The sequence below is a fragment of the Psittacula echo genome (genome assembly GCF_963264785.1).
Source record: "Psittacula echo genome assembly, chromosome: 6".
Lineage (NCBI taxonomy): Eukaryota > Metazoa > Chordata > Aves > Psittaciformes > Psittacidae > Psittacula > Psittacula echo.
The window spans coordinates 73,383,676-73,409,252 of record NC_137743.1 but is presented as its reverse complement, the minus strand read 5'-3'; the positions used below and the strand labels follow the sequence as shown (position 1 = coordinate 73,409,252).

The 25,577-nt window shown below is 40.6% G+C and overlaps 1 protein-coding gene across 1 annotated transcript; it reads right to left on the bottom strand.

Annotated features, from left to right (window-relative positions):
• Positions 1-12,314: 12,314 nt before the first annotated feature.
• On the bottom strand, positions 12,315-23,848 carry SUMO1 (small ubiquitin like modifier 1). The gene is made up of 5 exons (XM_080621520.1): positions 23,542-23,848; positions 18,285-18,359; positions 16,879-16,956; positions 14,979-15,050; positions 12,315-13,988 (listed from the first exon to the last, which is right to left on the bottom strand). Exons 1-5 carry the CDS (start codon positions 23,551-23,553, stop codon positions 13,920-13,922), a joined length of 306 nt encoding a protein of 101 aa, XP_080477646.1. The 5' UTR covers positions 23,554-23,848; the 3' UTR covers positions 12,315-13,919.
• Positions 23,849-25,577: the final 1,729 nt, after the last annotated feature.

The window sequence follows — 25,577 nt, the reverse complement described above, 5'->3', positions numbered from 1 at the left end:
AGTTTTTAAGTCAAAACGAAAATAAACCCAAAATATCCAACTAGGATTTTTTTTTTTTTTGGCCTTCTATCTCACCTGAAATAAGTTGTTTTATACAGAACCTGTGTTCAATCAAATGTAATGGTTATTACTTTCCATGCTCAGAATGAACATTTGTCTTTTCCCCTCACCCCCATTACTCTGATATTGTGGCAACAGCAATGCCCCATAGAGCCACAGAATCACTTAGGTTGGAAAAGACCCTGAAGCTCGAGTCCAGTCATTAAGCTAACAACTAAATCCACCACAAAACTATGTTCCTAAATGCCACGTCTACATGCCATGATAGTGCTCATTTTTATATAAAATCCTTATATTTGGACCACACCTCTCAGTCAACTTCCTGCTCTAGACCAATCTGCACCAAGAAGCAAAATGAAGCCTCTTGTTTTTAATTTAATTATGCTGTTGATTTACAAATGCACCTTGTAGAGTCACATTTGGAAAATACAATCCAAACAAGACTTCAACAGAACATACATAGAGAACTTCATAAAATGTGAAATGTCATTATTGGTAGCCTGATCTTCAGAGAAACTGAGCACTTGCTGCTGCTAAAGTCACTGGAAGCTACGGATTCACATGACTCCTAAAATAAAAATCAGACCACAAGTTTCTAAAATACCTCAGGATCTTTAAATGACAAGTGTTACAGAAATGAAACTTTAATTAATAAAACATTCACCATTTATTAAATATGCAAGGGAGCTGCAAATGAGTCTTTGGATCTTCATTGCAGCATTAGAGAGAATGGGACTCACTTTCCTCAGTAAAGGAGACAAGTGATCTCCAAGGAGAGTGGCAGCTACCTGCTAGGGCCATTACAGTTTTGCAAGCTGTTAATTACATAGTACTTAAAATTATGCTGAAGAGTTTCAGGGCTTACAGATGTGCAAAACATGGTGAGAGGTTAAGGCAGGAGTGAAACCAAGCCTCAAGATTTTTCTTCACCTTCCCAAACTTTGCACAGTCTTTGTTTGTTTGTTTGTTTCTTTGGTGGTTTGGGTTTGGTTTTTTTGTTTCGTTTTGTTTTTTACTGGAATCAAATACAAAATTTGATCCTGAATTTTATTGTTGTTCTCTCCCATCTCACAATTCTTAAAGACAGGATATAAAGCCTGAATCGGGATCAAGAGTTTTGAGATCTCCTAGCCACCAGGAAATGCAGGAGGAGACATCTGGGGTAAACCCAAGTAACTTTGAGAAGCAGCATGCAAGAGAAGAGACTTTACAACAAACAGAGGAGGGTGTTGTGGGGGGGAAGGAAAAAAAAAAGAACAAAACAAATGCCCAAAACAAAAGAGTTGGCAGCAGCTTTGATATTGTAAGCCCTATGGCAGCAAAACTTCCTGCCCCTTTCTCCTGGAATGTCTTTGACTATATGTTAAAAGACTGGTTTGAATCATGGTTCAGACACCAAATGCAATGCAGTAAGCACTGTCTGGCTTGCGGTACAGATTCTGTCTGCTTCGTACCATCAGGATAAAGTTAAGGTGGCAAAACAATAATTCATTTGCAGATGAACTTGTATATAGCCAGCTGTTAAGTGACATGTATGTACGTATTAAGTACAGACACTACTGATTAACGCTAGAACACCATTCTTCCTTATAATCCCTTATAATCCCTCCATAGGGACAGCAGCACTGAAAAAATACAGCTGAAGTAGCAGAGGACAAGTTCCGGCTCAAAGTATGTTCTGAGATTCCATCCATTTTCCTTCACTGGTCCAACAACTGGTCTTAGGATAGACTGAAATAGGAGGGTTCTAGTACAGAGTAGACAGCTAATCTAGTATTAGTAAGAACTATAGGAGCAGTTACATCAACAACAGACAGTAGACAAAACCAAAACCCAACAATCCACATACAGCAAATGGCAATTCTTTATACAATCAAGATATTGGTTTAGATTTTAGCACAAATCCTAAGCTGTAACTTATAGAGGAAAACAGTTTCCTTTATCTTCTCCTCAGCTATTCACCATCAGTGAGTACACAGAGCAACTTGAAGTTGTCTTCATGTCTCAGATAGGGTTTAATGCAGAATTTTTAGATCCAGTAGCACAGGAATACATTTTATTTGGGGTGCTCATGCAGCAGCGGATGCAGCAGTTATGGTGACGTCCTAGTGTGCAAATCCTGAAGAGATATGAATATTATCAGCAACTCCTGTGAGGTAATTACCAAATTGGCACAATAATTCCAGCATTTGCTGTTTGCTACAAGATGAACTGACACCATTTATCACTGTATATCATATGCATGTACACTTCCATGCTATGTTTCTAGGATGTGGGAGCTAAAGGCACTAAACTAAGTCAAAGTATCAGACTGAAGTTGTCAAAGATGGATCCAGCATCCAAAAATGCAGAAAAAGAACAGAAAATAAAGACTGGGAACACCACAAGGTAGAATAGGCTATAGGTAAGGTTAACAACAAAAAGCAAATCTTTCAGCATTATTTTATACATCGTTGTATGCACCTTTCTAGTTATTTTAGTGGAAGATCTAGTAAGGGTATATAAAGGGCATATAAAGGGCATGTTACAGACAATTTCTTCAAAAGACCATACAAGAGAGTCCAGACAACTTTATGTTTGTGCTTTTGCCTGGTGATCGCTTGCAGAATCAAAGACCTGGAAAAATTCTTGTATTTAGGGATTATTTTGTATGTTTTGTGAGGTGTAATCATCAACTGTTATTAAAACTAATTTCATCATTACTAAGTCTCAAACAAGATGTATCAAGCACCACTAACAGAAATACGTTAACTACGCTTAGAGTAAGTGTAAACTTTTTTGTTGCCTTCTAATCTGCATCAGAATTCAAGGATTACAAATCATATTAACAAGCAGACGTGGTAGCTAGACTTATTTCCTCTCTAGACTGCACCTGTAAAGCAGAAAATCCCCAAAGTACGTCTACTAGAGCACACAATCACAGTAAATGTGGTTTGAGGTTATTTAGGCATGTCTTTCTACGTTAGGGTGGTACCTCAAAACCACCCTTGGTTGGGTGGATTTTGTTGGGCCTTACACTGTGGGCAGCAGACTTTGACAGAAAAAAACCTTGTGTGAAGTTCACCTGCAGGCCAGAGGCAGCACAAAGCTCACAACTCACATGTCTCATATTGCAACTTCCCTCTGGTGGATATTGTGGCCTTTTACTCTTTATCCACAGAAGAGACTAAGTTAAGTGTGAGCATTTAATCTAGACAGGTAGCCAAGAGCATCAACCTTTAGGAGAGCAGTCAGAGCAGCAGTATATTGATAAGGACAAGATGATTTATTATAGGTTAACTAGCTGTATGCATCAAAGTATTAACATTTTCCCTCTCTTTTTCTGTCTGCAGTTCACTACAGGCCTGCTGATGCATTTGTTGCACCTTTTTGATCATAACAATGAAGATTCAAAATCAGGTTCTTTGTGTGTTTGATTAACTCAGGTGGAGCAGAAAACATAATAGAGGCAGAAAGACCAAGAATAAGTTTCAAGAGCCAATAAATTGTATCACAGAAGAAATTTTCTTACCTAGAATAAGATTTAGATGAAAACACAACACTTTGATTCTATTTATGATTTGTTCTAACGCTTCCCCCACCACAAAAATTACATAAATTCAAAACCAAACACATTAACAGAAAGAACAGATTTTCCTCTAGACTGAAGCATTTGTACTCTGAATGAACAATCACCACAGTATCCACAGCATCCAAAAGTAGATCACCCACATCAAAAATGTATTATTTTGACACTTATTTGGCCATGTTCAGTTTGGAAAGCTTTGTGTTTTTTCAGGAGAACCAGAAGAGCATCACGGGAAGACAAGGACCTATGTAAAGAAGGCACAAGGCAGAGCAAGGCAATCAGAAGCCAACAGGAAAAGAGGGCAGCTGGTGAGGCAAATGGCAGCAGCCACCCCACCCGCTCTCTTCACATTGAAGAAGGGGCTCCCCCTGACAACCAGCCCCATGCGTACAACTGTGGCCTTCCCTTGTCTCAGGCCACTTGCCTTCCACGGTCACTCCAGTAAGTGGCACCCACACAGCAGCAGGAGGGAGCAGTGAGGCTGTGGAGGTGAGAAATGGTGCTTGTGAACGTGGGCAAGGATATGTGCTGAAGCAAATCTCGTGCAATGGGGACACAAAAATGAGAACAAACACTTACCAGTGTGTCCTTACCTGACACTGCAGCAAGGCAGCCCTGCTGCAAGCCTTCACCTCCACAAGATGGCTGCCGCCTCAGGGCGTCTGTGCCTCTCACTAAGGGAGAGCCAGGCCCTTCTCCTCACAGGTGCTTCCCTAGCCCCACATATCCCTCAGCACACTCCATCACCAGAGGCTTCCCCTCAGAGGGGCAGCACAAGGGGCTCCTTTACAGGGCATGGGACACTGAGGCTCCTATCCCCAGCTCTCACTCTTCTGGTCCCACAGCCTCACAGGGGGCACCTCCTCACATAAGGTCTGGCCTCTTTGGCTTCCCCACACCAGACACATCTCCTCAGCAGCCCAAGCTCATTTTCCACCCCAAGCACAGCTGTAGCTGAGCTCAGGTCACCCCCACATTAATTCGTCCTCATTAGTAATGGGCGTGGTTTTGTTTTGTTTTTATTTACCTGAGCATCATCCACATGGGCAGGTTTGGGATGAAGCCGTTACTCTTGGAGTCTTTCTGGCAGGTCAACTTGACAGGAGAAAGGAGAGGAGCTGCTCCCACCAGGTGTTGCAGCAGGCCAGGGCAGCGCATGGCTGAGGGTGACAGGAGCAGCAGGTGAGCCCAAGCTGGCCCTCACTCCAACACCCAACCAGCCCACTCTCTCAGGTCCTCCCCAAGGGCATGTCTTCCACATGCTGGTTTCTCACCTCACATGAGGTGAGGTACCAACCTCCTCCTCAGGCCAGGCAGACTCAAAGGTGTCCTTCCTACCTCCCATTAACTGGTGCTTCCTCTCAGGAAGCGCCCTCAAACATGGAGCTAGACATGGAGCCCAGGCAGGCTCCCATACACACTGTCTCTACTTCACCTTTTCCAGTCCTTCGTTAAGGAGGCTTTCGCTCACACAGCGGATCCGTGGTTGTTCTCACCTGCTTCCGTTAGATGGGAGATACCTCCTGACCAAGGAAAGCGGCAGCCACGCACGGAGCCGCAGTGAGGCTAGCGCTGGGGGGCGGGGGGGAGCTGAACCACAGCCCGCCCACAGCAAGGCCGGCAAAGCCGCCATTCCCAGAGCGTCAACCTCCTAGAGCAGTCCCAGAGGAAACCTGGAGCAAGGAGCGCTCCCTGATGCCTTCCTTTAACGGGACAGCACAGACCAAGGCAAAAAGGTCAGGCATTTAAGATGAGCCAGGCCGGCATCTTAAATCCCCACAGTTCCTGGAAAACTATTCCTCAGTTCTAGTTTAGAACTAGAGGAATACGGACCGTGTGTAGCCTCCTCATTTCACCATAGTGATCCTCGAGCTGACCGATCAGCTACTAGGCTTTCAGGCCTTTTTAGACTTTACCTGTTTCCTTAAAGTGGTCACTTCTTGGGACTAATGACAACCCCGGTGCCTGCCCCTTCATGTGTTACAACTTCAAAATACTTAGGAAAAACACAAGGGAAAATATGAAGCTGGCAGAGGTGCGGAGAATATAGCTTAGGTAGAAACATATTGGGACACTAAAGACGAGGAAGTTAACTTAAGAATCATCAGATATCACAAAGGTGAATGCCTACTGGAAAAAAAGTAGTAAACCATTTACTATATAAAGAAAACAGACACTATTGGCCAAAGTGACAGGAAAAATCCCACATAAGTCAAATCTAATTTAATAAGTACATAAGGCATATCTGTTTCAAGAATTTCAAACCTCAGATAACAGCAGGTAAATCATCATTCACAGAATGTCAACTCTAAATGCATTATTAATTATATTCTTGTTCAGATTCCTCCTGGAAAATGGCAAGAAGATAAATCTGCACAGGAAAAACTAAGAGCAGAAAAGGCAGAAGGGTGATGACTACAAGAGGAATGAACAAGAACAGAAATAAAGAAAGAAAGAGCAGCAGGAACAAATGGAAAAAGTGAAGGCAGATTTGGAAAAGGAACAGAGAAGCACTGTGGAGATGTGGTTAGTGAGGATAATGTTTTCATTTTAGACAGGAACATTTGAAGGGAATCATGACACAGAACTACTGTAATCCTTGTTTTGCTTTTTGTCAGCCACCCATATGCATCCAAACACATCAATGTTCCAGCACAAAGAAACAGATATAACACAAAGCATTTTCTAATAGAAGACTAGTAACGCATAAGAGTATGAAGGAGCCAGCAAACTGATCCAGTACCCTCAGGCAAATTCCAAACTAGAGGATAACATCACAGACCTTTTCATCTGAAGCATGTGCATACATAAAGTTCTATCTTTCAGCAGCATATTAGATTTTTCCTAACTTTAATGTTGCGTGTATGTCTACTAATGTAACTTATTTTTAAAACTTTCATCCATTTATCATTACTCTGAATTCTGAGACTGCCCTAAAATTACAATTTCCAAGTTATGAATGAAAAATCAGTATTGACAATAAATTAAAGTCATTAAACAAATTTAGTTTTTCAACCAATTGCACCGAACTTGTAGGTAGTTCATGCAGACAACATTCTGTTTTTTCCATACAGCACCAAAACCACTACTGAGCATTTTCCCTGACAGAAACCTCAGCATGGTAACAACTACATAGTTATAAAGACACCTCATAGTGATGTATGTTATTCCTTAATGATTTAAGAATTTTATACTGAAAAAAAATGCAGTAAGAGCACTTTTGCTCTTTACCTCTGCTGACATAGCTTCAGGGGAAAAAATAACCACCACTAAATACTTAGGCAAAGCTCTGGGAAACCCACCAGTCTCAGAAACAAGCTCTGGTGTAACATAATTATCACATTTCTATTCACCTTTTGAAATGTTTTGCTTACGCAAAACAACACATTCTGACATTATTTCATCGCTTTGCTTCTATACTTTTTCATCAAGAATTGTATTTACTGGGAGGAACAGCGACCTCGTTCGGTGATTTAAGAGCTGCAGCCTACCTAGAAATGACTGCACAGTTTTTAGTTCAGTCATTTGTAGAAGTGGCATGCTTTAATCAGATGGTTGAAAGAAAGGATAAATCTGACTTAAATATTTTTTGAGATTAGTGCTATGCCCTGCTTAACTTGATTTCAGGAAAAGCAAGTAGGCATTCAAGTCAAACTGCTGGGCTGGGAACCCTGAGTTATAGTTTGGAAATTATCTTAAACAGCACTTTGTGGAGCAGAAAACCTTTAGTTTGATTTTCCACAACTTCCAGTTCCCAAAATAAGGAGAATATTCCTCTGCTTCATGAACCTCCTCGACTTTCTTTCATGTTCCTTACTCTCAGTGTGAACTGTCCAGCAAAAATAGCCCATTTTGACCTCCATTCTGTTTACACCTAAATCTCAGCCAAGGCTTTCTGCTGCCTCCTTGCTTGTTGTAGTCTGGGTTCTTGTTCTGGGTTTGTGTTTTTGTTCCACAAAGATGCATTCCGATTTTTACTTCCAGCTCTTGTTCTCAGAACTTTCCTAGCTGACTCTGCTCTTCTCCATCCTCTGTCTCCACATCCCTGTTTCACATAAACCACCTACCTGTATCCCATAGTCCTCACGTCCTTCTCAAAAACATGCACGTAAAAATTATAATTCAGGTTTTCAACCCCTTACAGACAATGTGAAGGAAAGTAGACAGTTGGGGGTTAGGTTTTTTTAGTACTAACTTGCAGAACCAACCAGATGCATGTGAAGTATCACTAACCAGCACCTGTTCTCTCTTTAGTCTAATTTCTCTCTCCTTTCTTTGATAATCTGCTTAGCTCTTTGGGCTAGAACCTGCTCTTCTTCTGGCAAGAATGTTCAGCAAACCCAAGGTTGCTATAGCAATTAATAATAATTTATGTTTTAGTTTACAGAAACTAGAACAAGAGTGGAGGAGCCAGGAACAGGAGGCAGCAGTCACAATTAGAGAAAGCAGCACAGGAATGTATTTGGCAGCAGCAGAGGATTGTAACAGAAAAGCTTCTGCAGTTCCAGAAGAGACAGCTAAAGGAACAAGGAGCAGGTAGTCTAAAGAAAGGCTAAAGATTATTTTAGCTGCAGATAATTCATGTGAATGGATGATTTCTGGTAAAGACATAGACTTGGACTGTGTGTCTGCCTTGGAATTTCTGTGACATCAACTCCCAAACTTGTAGTACCTCAGTTGCTTCTCTTCTATAAAATAGATACGGTAACAGTTCCCTTTTCCAGAGACCCTGCAACCTGAAGAAGAGAAATTCAACAGCCTAGCTGTGATGCAACTGTGCAAGATGCTAGCAATAACATCCATGCTACATCTGTTCATTTCTTGATTTTTTCATTACATACCTTTTCTGAAAACCCAAGTCCCAGTAGCTACACAGTTGGGGGGAAGGAGGGAGAGAAGATATTGTACTTCTAACAAATAGTTGCACAAAAAGACTTGAAAACCTAAATGCCAAACAGATTTTTAAAAAATCCAATTACAATTTAAGATAAACTCATGTATTTGAGACAATACTTGTAACATCAGTATTATAACAGTATTTTCTTTCTATTGGTAATTGATGAAAAAAACATTTCCTAAGTAGGAAGTATGTGAGCAACTAATAGTTGTTGGTGATCTGTTTCTAAGAGGCAGAAAAACACAGAAAGAAGAATGCCTGCAGTATGAAAGAAGAAACCGGGAGAAGACAAGATACGAGGCTGAAGAGCAAATAAAGAAAGAGGAAAATGCTGGACTAACTCTAGAGGAAGCCAAACAACAAGCACAGGTTTTAATCAGGTATGTAGCTATTAATCAGAGTGAAGTTATTTTTTTCTCAGTAATAATAGACGTTTAACACCCAGTGCCTGTCTATACAAAACACTCTGTAGTCAGGAGTTCTATCAGTGCAGTTAACATTGAAAAGCAGCACTGGTACCTCAGAAGTTAGTTGCCTTCAATTCAAACTCCAAGTCATAATGCAGCTCTTCTGCTATTTAACCAGTTTTCCAATGTTTCCCAAAATTCCATCAGCAATTCACATATTTTTTTATTACTTCAGTTTTTAACATTGATTTACACTACAGAAAGAAGCCCAACTAGATTTCCCCACATACCTGAAACTATGATTACTTTTACACAATCCATCAGAACAGATTCCAGCCTAGCATGCCTCCAGGACTCACTCCTACCAGCACCTCAGAACACAGGACCCAGGAGTCTGCATACCATACTAAAACATTGCAAAGAGCATAACAGACCTTCTTAAAGGAAGCCTTCTTAAAGGAAGGTCTTAAAGAGGAACAGACCTTCTTAAAGGAACACAGGACCCGGGAGTCTGCATACCATATACTAAAACATTGCAAAGAGCGTAACAGACCTTCTTAAAAGAAGCCTAGATCAATTTGTGAGCCACAAAGCACTACCAGGGATAAGCAGATAGGTAGTACCTACAGCTGAGCACCAGCAACTATCTCCTGCTTGCTGTTATGACAGGAGAACAAACTGCCCCAAATGCATAAGCCAACATCCTCTTTCCCAGCCCATTCCAAACATTGCTTAAAGCCAACTCCTGGGGGAAGTCCAGCCTCCCTGCCTCAGAAGGCACTGTATACATTGTGACAAAGTCAAGGAAACTAGGGGTGAAGCAGTGATGAGACCACTGAGTGTGTAGGTTTCAAGTCAAAGCACCAGCTTTCTAAATCAAAGAGGAAGTCTGTCCTGTGTCTGCAATCTGCTTTAACACCACTTACAGGCAAAGAACAGATCTAGAACAACCTCTGCAGTTCCAACTAGCACTACTAATAGAAGCTACCAGGGTAGAACACACTGAAGATGCTCTTCACCTACCATGGGGGGTTTCTTATTTTCAGCTGCTTGAAAAGCTAGGCCTGTAAACTACAAAAGAATAAATGAATGCCTGGAATGGGTCTTTGCAGTGAGCTCTTTCAATTGCAGACTAACTCAAGATTCCAACCGGATTCAAGAGAGGAACAACATTCCTTTTCAGGATAGGTGCTATTCTCATTCAGAAAGCTGTTTTCCCCAGTAGCCTGTGTAAACATTCTATCGATCACAAGTAAAAGCAAGCATTCATGTTTTGCGAGCCAGTAGAAATAAATCTAGACAGAAGTGCCACAGTACAGATTCTTTGGTCTATTTAGTGCTGAGAGAAAATAATGCATCTATCAGTTTATAAAAGATATGAAGACCTCAGTGCTGACTTTTGGGAGAATTCTCCAAATCAAGAAATTGCAATAAATGTACCACTGTTTAAGTAAAAGGCTAGATTTCAGATTCAACAATAAGACAACAGAGAAATTACAGCAAGATAGGAAATTTTCTTCCTCACAAAGTAGGCTTATTTTCTGCTTCTCTAATGTTACCTAACATAAGAAAGTGTGACATTTGTAGATTTAGTTCATATTGCAGTTCTTGTAGAGAGTCTCCTGTGGTGAAATCAATTTTTGCAGACTAAATTGAAGCTGAACTTCATTAAATTAAGTATGCATTAAATACTGATTCTAAAAGCAAAAACAAAACTGGTTTACACTACTTCCAACTTGCACAATTCCTACAGTCCTCTGTATTGATTACTCTCAGAAGTTGACTTTCTCATTTAAGAAAATTTACCCAAATAGAAGTGCATACAAAAGATGTACAGGTCAGGACAGATATTTTAGTACTGTATTCTTAAAACTAGCTTCAATTTAAAGTAGGAAACACTAAAAAGTAGCATACAGTTGTAGGGCTTCTGAAACAATACATGGGTAGTCAAAATTTGTGGCAGACTGAGTTTTAGTATTATCTGACACCGTAACTGAAGTTCAAATCCTGCCAATTCACACATTTAATTTCAAAATCTTTAGTTGATGATCATGTAGACATATTTATACTTAAAAGAATACAGAAATCCTTTAAACATAGCAGCTTTATGAAAATATGTTGAGACTGCTGATTTTGTAAAGCACTTATCAATACAGCATTTATATACCACTGTACTGAATACTAAAAATACAAATTTCAAAATTAGAACTAAAATACTAGCTTCCACCTTCCACCGCATAACTGACTCAGTGAAGATCATTTCATTCTCCCACCATTTTTCTTAAACACTTTAAACCAGCCATGAACAGCTGAGCTCAGTTCTTCCAGCATATAGGCAAGCATGTAAACAAATTACAGGAGAAAAAGAATCTTTTCTGGTTTTCTCCAACATATGAAGGCCAACCCAACTTGCAGACATGTTTCAAAGCTAAGAGTGATTTAGAAATTCTACTCTTCTCAGGAAGAAATTCTTTAAAAAGTAGTTGTTCTTCCAGAGAAATGAAGAAAATTCAAGTCTGTCTAATCCTCGAGTTCGAAATTCAGGTTTAAATGTACAACTTCCAAGAATAATATTCCTTAAGAAAGGTACTAGTGCATCTGTGTAGCACATGTATCTTCTCATTTTACATGAAACTCTCAATGCTAATCTTTGAGGCAGAGTAGAGTTTTCCTGTTATTACTGTTCCATCAAATTATAGCAATGCAGACATGCTTTAGGCCAGCATCTCCGTTGAGGCACTAGCTTCATGTCTGAGGCTTCACAAGTCTGAGAAAGAGGTCAAATCAGTTTGTCTCTGATACCTTATCAACTCTATAAAGAGATGCATTTTAGGACAAGGTTACAAAGAATTCTTCGCCTTCAGCTTCAATCTCTGCAGGAAACCCTCCTCCATAGTCTCAAGAGAACCAAGTGCAGTGCTTCAACTAGAAAGCTGATATAAATGAGCATATTAAACCAGATTTGGAATAGGAAAGTGAACAGTTAGAAGCAAAGAAAGTTGGTGCAGGAACTACAGTACAAGCATCACACCCATGGGATCTGGACTCAGTTCTCAGCTCCACCTTCAGCTTCCAGAGTGACCCAAGTAAACTACCATTCCCTGAGCCTCAGATCCTAATTTGCCAAAGGGCAATAATAGGAATTTGTTTACCAAGAGCATTATATAAATTAAAATTAGAAGATGAATTGATAGTAATCACAAGGCTGTTTTATTTCTGGTATTCTGAAGCAGATGTATTTACTATTCTAAAACACTGGAAAAAAGGGCAAAGAAGCCACATCATTCTACATCCCAGCAGAAATCCCTCTTCCCCCTAAGAATTGAATTACATCAAATACTTCAATAAAACCCCATATTCTGATATTTTTTAAACAAGAATTTTAATCTTTAAAAAAATTGCTTATTGCAACTATGTGTACAAAAGTATTACTAAATCAGAAACAGGACACAAACCACAAGCATGAAAGAAAATGCATTTCTAGCTTTACAGCAAAAGGTAATAATTCAAAATATGCAATTTCTTCCAAGTATGCCAGCACTAAAATGCATCTTTAAATGAAGTTGGCATTCATAGTGAACTTGGTTTACCCACCCATACATGAATCCTATTTATCTGTAGAAAAGGTGAAGCAGGGGCAGTGCAGAAGTCTTCTGCCCACACTACTCTGCCCACAACCTCCCATCTCAGCTTTCATAACCAGTAACGTGCTCTCAAACTGACCATTTAGAACCTGCAACTAAGCCAGAACATGAAATCGACCTTCAAGATGCCTGATAAACTGTTGTCATCCATCATAGACACAGAGAGATTAATGGTACCATGATCATATGAAATGTAAACATTAAAACCCATCTTCGTATTTCCTTCCAAGCTGCATTTTCAGTTTAACTTTTGTGCATGAAGTTCTATGTAGCTGTATGTGAATATTCTCTAACAAGAAAAACACAGATAGTAGTCTCAAATAGTCACCTGCAAACCAAGCAGATCAAGTATTTCACTGGGGCAAGCAGAAAAAAGTTGTTGGGTTGTCAGGTTTGTTTTTTTTTTTAATGAGGTATATTTAAAGGGCACATTTTTTCCCTGGCTTCAGCATATAGTTACTGGAAAAGCATGCCCTAATTATAACTTCCTATCATATAGCTCATTTCCAAACACTTGAAAAGAAAATACAAGTTGTTTATAAAATTGTTTTTCTTGTTTATTTTGAATGAAGCTGGTACAGACAATGTCCATTCAAAACCCACGTCCCAGGCCAAAAGGTACAAACAAAGAGTGTCAAAGTAACACCAGTTGTCTGTTGTGAACATTCCTGCACGAATACCTGCGTGTACTAATTGCTATATGAAGTTAAAATGCTTCTGGGCTCTTCTGGCAAGATTTAAGAATCGTTAGGGTTTTCAATTTTATGTCTTCAGCAAAGCCACCTCTGGAGCAAGGTACAGTTGACAACAGTTCTAGTTTTTCCATTTCCAACTTGGTAATCTTCTTCATTGGGCCATCAGCACAATTTAAGCAAAATAGCTCTGAGTTATGGATACACAATTTCTCCACAGTTTAGTTCTCTGAAAAACTTCATCTCGCACTGAAAGTTATAGTCCAGGAGTGAAACAGTCACACATCAAAACTTCAGGGCAGATATGGAAGTCATTAAGAACACTCGCCCACCTGGCAGATCTTACAGCCTTCGTGCCTGAAATGCACGAACCTAGTGAACATACAAATGCATGTGTGTACGTGTATTTCTAAAGGGAGGGGGGCAGAAGGGAAGAGGGGAGCAAGGCTGCAGCTGGATCACAGAAGTTCAGCACAATGAAAACAGAAACAATAGTGTATAATGAGCACGAGAATTCAAAATACCAGACGCTTGAAAATAAACTCCCAGAGATGGGTGCCAGTTTCAATTCAGTGTTGAACACCACATTACAAAAGAACTATTATTTAAAAATAAAAAAGGATTAAGGGGGGAGAAAACAAACAGAAGGATCTAAATTGTTGAGTGACCCCCCGTCTGTTCCTGATAAACTTCAATCACATCTTCCTCCTCCATCCCCAGCTGTAAGAACAGAAAAAAACAGCATATAATTGTTATAAATCTGGTGTACTGAATTCAGAGCAGGTCCTAGACAAGTTATACGATGGTTTGTTCCTCTGTTTCCTTGTAATTCATCAAAGAGGTGAAAAAAATTTTAGTTGCCATCTCACTAGCCAACACTCATGATTTTAGTCCTTTTCCTTCAGTCTTATACATCTCAGTCAAAGAAAAACCTTTATCATGAAGTCAAAATCCACTTGTGGAATAATAAACATCAGCCTGGAAGTGGCTAGCTTTACCTTTCCCTAAACCCCTTCTTCTCAGGCAACAGATGCACAGGAACATAACCATCATCACAGTGAATGCATGAGCTGTACAGCCACATGAATTATATATAGCACACCACTAGCTCAACAAAACAGCTAAGACCTACAGTTTGAAACTCAAAGCCTGGTTATGACTGCTGTCTTCAAGAGGGTAACTTGTTCAATTTCATGGTACACAAGTTTGATTTTTCAGAAGGTTATTATATTATTATAAGCGTTTCTTCCTGCTTTGTCATAACAATTGGTGGTAGTCACTAGACAGCAGAAGTAATCAGTTCTCTGTTTATTTACACTTTCATGTAATAAATGTGAATTAAATACATATTTATTCCAAAGTTACACTGAAGTTCTAGCTCAACAACTGGGAAATTCCCTGAAGTTTTTTTTCCTTTCTCTCTGGTAAGCAGTGACTATACCCTCCCTTCTGAGACAAGATTATACATGAAGGTCCAACCAATCTTTCTCAACTGCATACTGGCCTTATTAAAGATCCTAGGTGAGGCAAATATAGTCTATAGACAAATATAGTCAGAGTATATTTGACTAAATGTAGTCAACAAAGTTGGCCATATTTAAAGAAACACTTTAATTCTGGTTAACAGTCTAGCAGAACACAGCAACTAACCAATGTGGTGTTTAGTTTCTCCAGTGAACTATGTAGCACTTACTCTAGAAAGAAACTCACCTCCTTGGGGGTATGATTATCAGTAATTCTCTGACCCTCGAAAAGGAACCTGAGTGAATTCATTGGAACACCCTAAAAAAAGGAACAGATGTACAAGAAAAAAAAAAACACAGAACTTACTGAAACTTCTATGGATTTACAAGAAAAAACATTTTTAATAAAAGCAACACATGTGAAAGTCAAGAAAAAAGTGTTAGTTCCTGTTACACAGAGAGCTCAGCTATTCTGTTGCAACCATGTAAACTACAAAGTGACTCAAGGAGCATGATAGTGCTAAAATACATGTTTATTCCAAAGTCTCATTGGAGTTCTATCTCAACAACTTGGAATTTTACTTAGCTTCCCCCCACCATCTTTGTTTATTTATAATTACTGACTACACCCTCCCTTCCAAGACATCACACATGAAGGCCCAGTCTTTTCTGAACCGCACATCAGCCTTATTAAAGATGCTGAGACAAGAGAAGGAACGTGATATTTACTTCATGAACTCCTATCCTTGCATTCCCAATCTTTTATCACCACGGGAAGGAATAGAAGCCTCTACCATTATCAGTTCTGCAAAAGCTCTACACTGGGGACAAGAAAGAGCAGAGCTGAGGGAGAGAAAAAGGAATGAGATTCAAACAAGGAGAAAGGAGCATCCCAGCGGTAAATCAACTTGCCACATGTCTGTGGTACAGTGTGCCTGTGTTACGGCACGGTATCATACTTCACCTCAACAGATGAGGCAAACACATCATCTTTTTCTTCTCTTTCAGGTTGTGAGCAAAACAAATGCAAGTGGAATATGATCAGTCTTGTGCATCAATTAGATCTCAGAAGCACTGCTTGCAAATAACTAGGCAGAAAAACTCACAGGAAAGAACAGCTCTTCACACTGTTCCAACAATTCCCTCTGGCCATGTGCATGGTTCCTTTACCAGAGAAAGGCTACTTGACACCAAAAACCATACTGACTACTCATGAAGGAAATCACAGACTCTCCAGAACTCAGCCCAGAGATAGACATACCTGTGCTCATTCAAACAATTATTTCTTTCTTAAAAAGAATTCCACACAGTCAGTGAGACTGCTGCATTCATTATTTCCAAGAGCGTACTTCAAGTTTTCCAAGTTAATCACAATTTTAATCATTTAGATTCGGCTACAAAGATACTTAGCGTTTAATCCTTTCTTTCCTCCTATTTCAAGAGCATAGAATAAATAACCCAGTCTACGAAAGACTTCAATTGAAAAGTTCAACTTGTCTTAAGCTATTATGAAAACTCCCAAAATATTAGTTTTTAAGCCACACAAGGCATCTAACCCCAAAGCTGGAGGTAAACTAGGCCAGGGCTCCTGGAAATAGCAGCAGTGAATCCACAGTATCTCCACTGAATCTGGAGATCTATTTTTGTTCTGTAACAATAGTTACTATTTACCTACATTCACAATTAATGTTGCAGATTTCTTTAACTTCGGGCATAACAGCTAGTGTTAATCAATTACCATATCAATGGCTGTAACAATGCCTAAGGCAGCTCTCATCCTGAACTGCAGTATTCTACAGCTTTAGGGGAATTTCACATGGAGATGGGAGATTTTACAGGAAATATAAATGCATGCCCAGGCATTTTAAAATGTAGCTTCTGCATCTTCTGAGCAGCCACCACATGTTTTCAAACAGTAACTTACTACAAAATTCACAATCATCTTAAACAGAAATACCTTAACTTGTCAGAAGAAATGAGGAGACCCATTGTATTTGTACTGTCAGATACCTTTTTTTTTTCTGGTAACTAGACAATAGCTTGACTGTCTCAACAAATGTCTTTATTTGAAAGAACAGTGGAAAAGTAAAGCTAAAGTGCTTGGCTTTTTAATTCTCTTTTAAAGACAGTGGCATTGTTTCACAAACCTGTCTTTGACAGTATGATTCTTTGAGTTTCTTGAGGTGTGTTGTCATTTTCACCTTGAAGTGAATTTCACTGCTGTCCTAAGAACAGGAAAGAAAAAAGTTACTCTCTTTGTAGTAATTGCTTATTTTATCGATGCTGATTTTAAGACTTCCATTAAGAAAAGCTTATGTAAAATTAACACAAAATGCAGTTTAACTATCATCATGTATACCTCAGTACATCATAACATGAACCTCCAGGATGATTTATCAGTCACTAAATTCATCATACACTTCCACAGAAAGCTCCATTTTAAAACAGATGGCATAGTATAGCCTTAGGCTCACTGTGGAGGTTTTTGATTTACAAGTACAAAAAAACATTTATGGTTCAGTCTGTGCTTCCATCTTTACCCAGCTGATGTGCTTATGAAACACAAACATACATATGCAGGGGACTTCTGCTCAAAGATTTCAAAATAGACAAGTTAAAGCTTGCACTTCAAAATACATACAAAACCTCATTCAATTAGAGTAATTACCTAAAAGTTAGGATGAAGGCAGATTTGGCAACACACCACTAACCTAAGGAGAAATCTCAGGTCTCATTCTATAGTCCTCCCTGCCAGCTATAAGATACGAATAACTACAACTGTGAAAATGGCTACAGATAAAACACTCTGCAAGACATTCTGTGCAAAAAGCATGTGAGTCACATTCAGCTTTTGAATGTGTTCTCATCATTGCTGATTAAAGCAGCAACAGGTAAGCTAGTTTGAGTTAGTCCTACTTGAAGTCATCTGTCTCCAGTAAAAACAGCACAGCAATCATGCTAATACTCCAATAAACAATACTGAGTTAAGCCATATGGGCTATAAGGGTTCTTTGCACAGAAGGACTTCTGTCCAAGAAGGATCTCAGCATTCGCATTCCAACACAATATGAATTCAGATTTATAGTCCACCATTATCATCTGGAACATAAAAGAGAATTCCCTTCCTATCCCTGTCCAAGAAAGCTGACCTCATGCTTAGGCTACTCCACGAACTCTGAAGACCTTAATTTATCAAATTTGCAACATGTTTCATTTATATCATTACGTAAGTTAATTCCTCAACGTATCAGGTCCCCTTGTTGTAAGACTCGGATCAGACTGACCAAATCCTGAGTCATAGGGATAAGTTACTCAAGCTTTAAGAAAACAAAACATTACAAACCCAACCAAACAAAACAACAACAAAAAACCCACAAAACAACCAAACTATCACAGAGAGTATACTAACACACCCTACTGGCAATTGATCAGTAGTTTCTGGCAGTGGAGGATCCACAATGAACTGAAAATACCAACTTTCATTTGTTCATTTCTACAATACAAAACCTCATAGCTCCAACAAATGTCAACAAGTCATTATGTAAAAACTCACCTGCCCAATGACTTTGAGTTTAATATATTCCCCTTCTTTCTTATCTCCCAAGTCCTCAGCTGAAGGTTTTGCTTCCTGAAGGAAAAACATTAAAAAAATCAGTTCAACACTTTGTTATTTTCACAGGACAGCATGACAGCTGTCATCCTCTTTATTACTCAGACTATGGAAGGCACCTCCTTTCTTTCTTTCTCTGTGTGAAAATAACAGCATCATAGTATTATGAAAAGGCTACCTGTTTGTGAAGTTTAGTTAATGATGGAAGAGAAACACTGTGAAGAACGTAAGAGATGCAAAAATGATAAGCATGGTCTTATAACAGTAACTCCTAGTCAACAAGCAGTCTGCAAAAAAGAAATACAGGAAGTGTACCAAGAAGGTCAGATATTTGACAGATAAAAGAACACCACAAGGAGACTAAGCATTTGTGGCACCCTGTCAGTGTAAAGAGAGTGAACCAAACAAACATTTTTCAGTCTATTGCGTCAACAGCAGCCACTACCTTCAACAGGATGGTCTGCCTCCATCTTTTCTATGGCAACACAACAACATTAAGTAACAGCTTCCTTCCAGCATGTTTGTTTTAAGAACACAATTCTTAAAAGTTGCACTTCTAAGAACTATAGTGTTTTGATATCTTTTCAGGATAAAAATTAATTGTACAGACAAGTTTGATTCACTTGCTTCATTGAGCACTACAGCCCAGCAAAATGCTTTAAGTGTTTGTTCTGCAAGACATGAATCAAAGACATCAAAGTTTTTGTGTCAGCTGCTGATAGATAAGACAAGTGAGAGATCAGGCACTACTACCCCATCCCTTGCCTGTCACTACATATTCTGGATCAGGCCTCAGTTATGTTCCACTGCAGCACAAAGGAATTTTACACAGACGCTGCCTCAGGTCCAGATGGTGCTTGATGAAATCTTGTGAAGTAATCAGAAACAAGGATACCCTGCTGATCATGTTTCAAATCTTCCTGTATATCTTCCTGCTTAACACAGCAGACAAAACAAGCAAAACACACGTAAGGTTTTCCAGCCCTAAAGGGGCTTTTTGCTGAGTATACAGAAATATCCTTTGTTTGGTTGAACTTTAGGATCAAGCACCAAAACCACATACTAGCCTTCTGTATTAAGTCCATCCAGATATGTCTCTATCTCTGTATTAAAACGGCAGACAGGTCTTTTCAAGATTCCCTTTCCCTCTTAGAGAAGTTAAACATGCACAACTCCTTTGAAAGTTAAAATTCAGGGAATGGCAAGGAGCAAAGCCTGCAAACACCTTCCTTATCTGTACCAGTATCCATCTGGAGAAAAGGAGAGAGGAACCTGCTATTTGCATCAGTTTGACTCGCTGCCTCAAGCCAGATCCACTCAGTTTCTGCAATGACAAAAAGGATGACCCAGAGGCTCTATATGGATAACCCTGGTTTCAATACTGTTGGGTTTTTTTAAATACTTACCTGGCACAACATGGACTGCTGAGACTGATTCATCACCCTTTAAGGTCAAATCCAACAACTGACCTCAAGCTTCCAAGAAACCAAACACTCTCAGGTCTCCAAGCAAGTCACTTCTGAAGTGTGAAAGGAGTCTTCCATAGCACAGCAGCTGTGCTCCCCACCAAAGTTTTCCCTTTCTAACATATCTAAACTCTAATCTCCTTGGCTTATTTGCAGGAATAAAATATACACTAGTTTCCACTCTTGACTAAAAAGAGAAACAAAACCAAGAATCTGCAACTTGTTCTTATATCTTACACAAACAGCAGTTTTAATTTTTATATGCAGGATTGGCAGCCCCTAGGAACTGGGGAGATTCAAATATCTATAGATCTGAAGTCTGTAACTTCAAAACTATCTCCTGCTTTGCTATCACTGAAGGAACTTGTAAGAACATCCTGTCCCTTTACATGACATTTCAGATCAGTCACTTAGTTTACTTTGTATAAAAACCAAGTTGCATAACAGCATATTATCTCATGAGTAGAGGCATTTGTAGCAGTTGATAGAGTTCTGTGCATTGTAACAGATCTACCTACTGAGCTTTCCAAAATAAATCATCTTGTACAAGGTATTACAAATCATCATAGCTACTATGACAGAGCCTCTGGCCAGCATGAGTGGAAAGCAATGACTCATAAGATGTTTGATTCCTATCCGCAGGGAAGGAGGGCTCTAGTACTAAACATGCATAGGGGAAGGAGCAAACAGTCGAAAAAAGCAAAGGGATCTGGAGTTTTGAATTGTTAACACCACAAAGATGCTTGTTTAAAGCCCCAGCAACCTCTCACCCATGAAATAGGAGCAAACAGAGCTGTAATTTCAAGAGAAGTAAGATCAAATCAATGTTGACAATCCCAATAACTGAAACTTAAAAAAAAAAAAAAAAAGCCAAAATATTTGAAGTCAGAACACAAGACCCAGCAAGTCTGAAACAGCTCCCTGCATTTTGTCAGTGAGCTATACTGCGCCATTCAATGCCAAATGGTAAAGCCAGCACAAAAACCACTTAAGAACAAAGAAAGCAAGGAGATTGCAGAGTTACTAAACTACAAGCATTCACTAACAAAATCCTGGATCAGCAATCTGAAAGCAAAGCCTCCAGACTGACTTGCACTGTGAAAAGAACTGGTGAAAAAAACTGCTGTCTAGGGTATCACATGAAACAGTATATAAGAAAAAGGACTATCATACAAACAGAACAGGAATACCACGGCACCCCAAGTTCTAACTTTTCGTTAGATGCTTTAAGTTTTAAAGGCTCCATATTCCACAGTTTTCCTAAATAGCACAAAATGAGGCTCCTAGGACTCTCACATTTATATATCAACATTAAATTCAAGACCCTAAAAAGCACATCTTGGATGAAACACACTGGTATTGCTATTGCAACTAGTGAAGATATAAAACAAATGCTGTAAGGTAGTATATTGCAAATCTCCTCCTCCAATTTTCTGAAGTGCTCAGACTATAACGTCCAAACTTGAAAAAAAAACCCACCCTGTACTCAGCACACTTTAGATAAGCTTTAAAAAAATAAACAACAAAACCAAAATTACTAAAGGAACAGGACTGCAACACACTTAACACAGTAAATACACTGTTACATTTGTTACAGGAGTGGAAAAGTGCATACAAACTACAGCATTGTTCATTAGTAGTACATTGACAGATAAGAATACCATCATCTAGATTCAATTAAATCAAAAACAGCTAGAGACCCTTGAAAGGAGGGGAAAAACTATGCTTTTTATTGCTGCTAAGATCCCACCAAGAACACAGGTATATTTTTGTTTTGAAGTCTGTCCTCCTTGCAAGTGTTTTTCCTTATAAAAGTTAATTTCCTATCGGAAACAAGGTAACTAAATCAAGCATGCTTCCTTATTTATACTGAAAAGACGAATCCAAAATTGTTGTAACTGGTGACAAATTATGTCCTCTTATTCCAGGGCCAAAAAGACACCCCTGTGAGCATTCCACAATTTTTGGTAATCAAATTATTCCCATGGGATTGATGAACAGAGGAATGAGATTTACAGTGCCATGTTACCCTACGTTATGCTATTACTTGAGCATCTGTTTAGCTCTTGTTATACAGTCCCCCAGAAGTGAATGACATGATATAACATTTAGCTTCTCTATTAAAAAAATAAAGATATCAAGGTCCTTATTAAAATCCCTTTAAGATCTGTATCCAAAAAGGTTATCACATACACTGGATTTTACATGCTTCAAGCAGTCCCAAAGAACAAGTACGTATGTATGTGTTTTGAACTTGCCTGGATAAGGAATTACCTAATGAAAGCTGCTATGTGTTAAAAACATGCCTGAGTTCACAAATGCAGACAGCTACAGAGTGGATCACGTGAAGATCAGTCTATAAAATCTAATTCAAAATTTGCTTTCTTTTTTTTTTATGCAGCTACTTTCACAGATTTTAGTAACTGGAAACGTGTCCTAATGGATGCAAGCAGCAGCTGTGCTCGCTGCACTCTCACAGGCAGACATAGGCAGCAGCACTATCCTCACCAGTTGCATTGTGCTTGAAAGCTGGGGGCGGGGAGAAAGACCACCAGCATATACAGCAATGGTTTCTATTCACCGGTCATAATGTATCACGGCTATTCCTCAAAGCAGACGCTACATACTAAGCTTAGCCTTGTCTTTTCATACTTTTCATTTCCTGGCTGGCAACGGTACTATTCCTGACTTCACGGCCCTATAAGAAAGATTTGTAGATACTGACATTATTTTTTCCAAAGTCAAACCGTCATTACAAAGTTAGAAAACACTGCCACATAAAGGCAATATAAAAATAAAGCAAAACAGAACACAAATTAAAAACGCAGTGATGTTTTCATTTCCCACCAGCAGGTCACATAGCCTACAGCAATAGTTGTAAGCAAAAGACTGTACGCATGCCATACCAAACAAGCCAGGAACTTGCAGTACAAGGAACTATTTAAGTCCCTGTTGAGAAGTCAGAACTGACAGGAATATAATGATATACAAGGACTGAAGGCAGGACAGAGTCTTGGTGAAGGGCAGCGCATTTAATGTAGGGAAGCAACGCTCAGCTAAGAACGGCTGGCGTTTCCCCCCCTCCTTCTGCATTCCTAGGGCAAACAGAGGACCTGGAGATCTCGCCTAACCCGCACAAAGCCTGCTCCGGGACAAGAGCATCCTACCACGCAGATGGGGAACGGAAAACGAAAGGAAACAAATGTGCAACACAGCTCACCCCTCGCTGCACTCCCGGGTTTCCAGGGCCAGGACTGCCCCGGCGGCGATCCCGCCCCGGAGCCCTGCGAAGCCGTCCGCGCTCCGGTCGGACGCCACCCCCGGCCCCGAGTATCCCCCTCTTGGAGCCCGCCCCGTGCTCCTACCGAAACACCCTGAACGAAGGGAAAAGGGGGACTAAAGCAAAGCGAGGGAGGAGTGGCGGGCTGCAGGCAGAGTTTGGCCGAGGCCGGAGATCGGCACCCCCCTAGACACACACTCCCCGAGGGCAACATTCCTCCCGGCGCCCCACGGGCGGCCGCGGCTCCGCTCGCCCCAGGGCATCCCTCACAGAGCGCGGGGCCGGGCCGGGGCTGCTCCGCTATAGCTGGGGAAGGTGAAGGGGGGAGCGCAGGCAGCTCCTCCCGCACCCCCCAATCTGCGGGGCCTGCCGCTACCGCGCCACCTTCCCGCGCCCAGCAGCAGCTACCCCGAGACCCCGGCGATCGGTCGGCCGGGGCCAGCGGCACTCGTACCTGGTCCGACATGGCTCGGCCCCGTTACGTGCGGCAGGCTCAGCTGGGCCACGGCAAGCGCTCTGCTCCTTTCTCTGCCCGCAGCGCAAACACAGGCCGCGGCGCGGGCGGGATTTCCGGTGAGCCTGAGCTCACTTCCCTTCCTGTGCGGCTCGGCTCGCCCGCTCCGCCCAGCAGAGCTAGACCGGCTTCCCCTCGCGGAGCCCCCACATCGGGACCTGGGGCTGGCTCTTGCCCGGGTAGAGGTGAGGAAACGCAGCCGGAGGGACCGCGGCTTTCCCCGGGCCCCGCGGCCAGGCCCGGCGCCTGCGAGCGCAGGCGCCCTGCAATGGCCCGGCCGCGGAAAGGCACCGAATGGCCTGCCCCAAAGTGAAAAAGATAGGGTTTTTTTGTAAGCCCCGCTAGTTACAGCCGGTCGAACGACTGGAAATATGGGTCTGCAAGGCAGTTCTGTCCTGCCCTGGAGAAGCCCAGTCACATAAGCTTCGTGACGAAAGCAGAGAGCAGAGCTGCGGCAAAAGTCACTGGCAGTACACCTGTCTGTAATGGTTTGCTAAGGATTTTACTAAAGGATACATTTAACAACAAACCTCACTTTTCTGTTTATGCATGGGTTTTATTTTTTTAAATCACTGCAGTGATGCAAGTAGTAGGAGCCACACGGTATTAAGCAAATACACATGGAGGCAGTTGCACAAACCTCTAGTGATACACCACTACTAAAATAGGTCCTACTTTAATTGGCGCAGCACAGCTACGTAGAGATGTCCAGGTTAAACCACAACAAAAGGTTTGCACAAGAAGCAGCACCTACGCCTGAAAAAGATTACATTTAGACCTAAAGCTGTTTGGATTGCAGTGTGTAACACCGCTACAGCTAAGGCAACTCCTGCATGGCATCACTGCTGGAGTAAGTGCATGCTTTAAGTGGCTCAGAAATAGAAAAAACACTCGTGAGAATCATAAAATAACAATATTACCGTAAAATAAATGGATCAACAGAAGATAGCCCCACTGAAGGAGGAGATTCTTACCTGGATGCTACCAGATAAGTTTTTTACCTTACTACTACCTTTGGGGAAAGAAACCTTCTAGGCAGAGCACATCCACTTCTACAGAGCCTCTAACAGCATGTGCTATGCTCCTTTGCAACAACACCTAACACCAAAGCAGCTGAGCTCTCTGCCTGTATTGCTGCATTTCACTGGCTGAATGGCGTGTTACAAACACAGTTACACTGAGGGATGCACAGTGAAAATGCGCAGTACCTAAACTCATAGGAATCAGTTTTAATCACAACTGTTAAAACACTTCAGAATTAACAATGAAAGGGAAAAAATGAAAAGCAACAAAAGTTGAAGAGAACCAAAACAGATGCTATGCAGAGCTGCAGAACATTAAGACGATCTTTCTCAGGCAAGGCCTAGGAGGCAGGAAAGCCAAATATCTTCATACCATGCCAAGTTCACCATAAGAACTCATTATGAGCTTAATAACACTACACAAAGCACCAAAATAAGCCATTCAAATGCTACACAGCAACACATGATGCTAAAGAACAGAAAGCAACAAATACTTACTCTGTCTTAACCATCACTGCTATTCACAAAAGAAAGCAGTTTTAAGAGCAGAGAGTAGCCCCATAGCAATAACCCTGAAGTATTGGACTCTAGCACAAAATCCTAGTGTAATTCTTTGTTTTACCAATTTTTGTAAGCTGACACATAAATTGGAATGCAGCTACCTACACCTATACATCTGCATACACACCAAGTAACAGTATCATCACCTCTCTTTACTCCTTTCTTATGCTATTGGTTGTGAATGCATTACCTTTTCAAGATACAAGCTGCATTTGTACAGCATCTATAAAGCTGGGTTCCATCCAGCCCACAAAAGCCATGGGGGCACATCAAAAAAACTCCCACTTCTCACCTTGACAACCCAAACCTCAACACACAGCATACTTAAAATCCAAAACACAATAAAAATAATGTGGGTTTAATAAGACTAAACATAACTTTCACATGCTTTTT

Excerpts from the sequence above, each read along its gene's own strand:
- SUMO1 (XM_080621520.1), bottom strand. Across the intron at positions 16,957-18,284 it reads AACTCAAAGTCATTGGGCAG|GACAGCAGTGAAATTCACTT; the intron begins GTGAGTTTTTAC and ends TCCTGTTCTTAG. Across the intron at positions 15,051-16,878 it reads AATCATACTGTCAAAGACAG|GGTGTTCCAATGAATTCACT; the intron begins GTTTGTGAAACA and ends TCCTTTTTTTAG.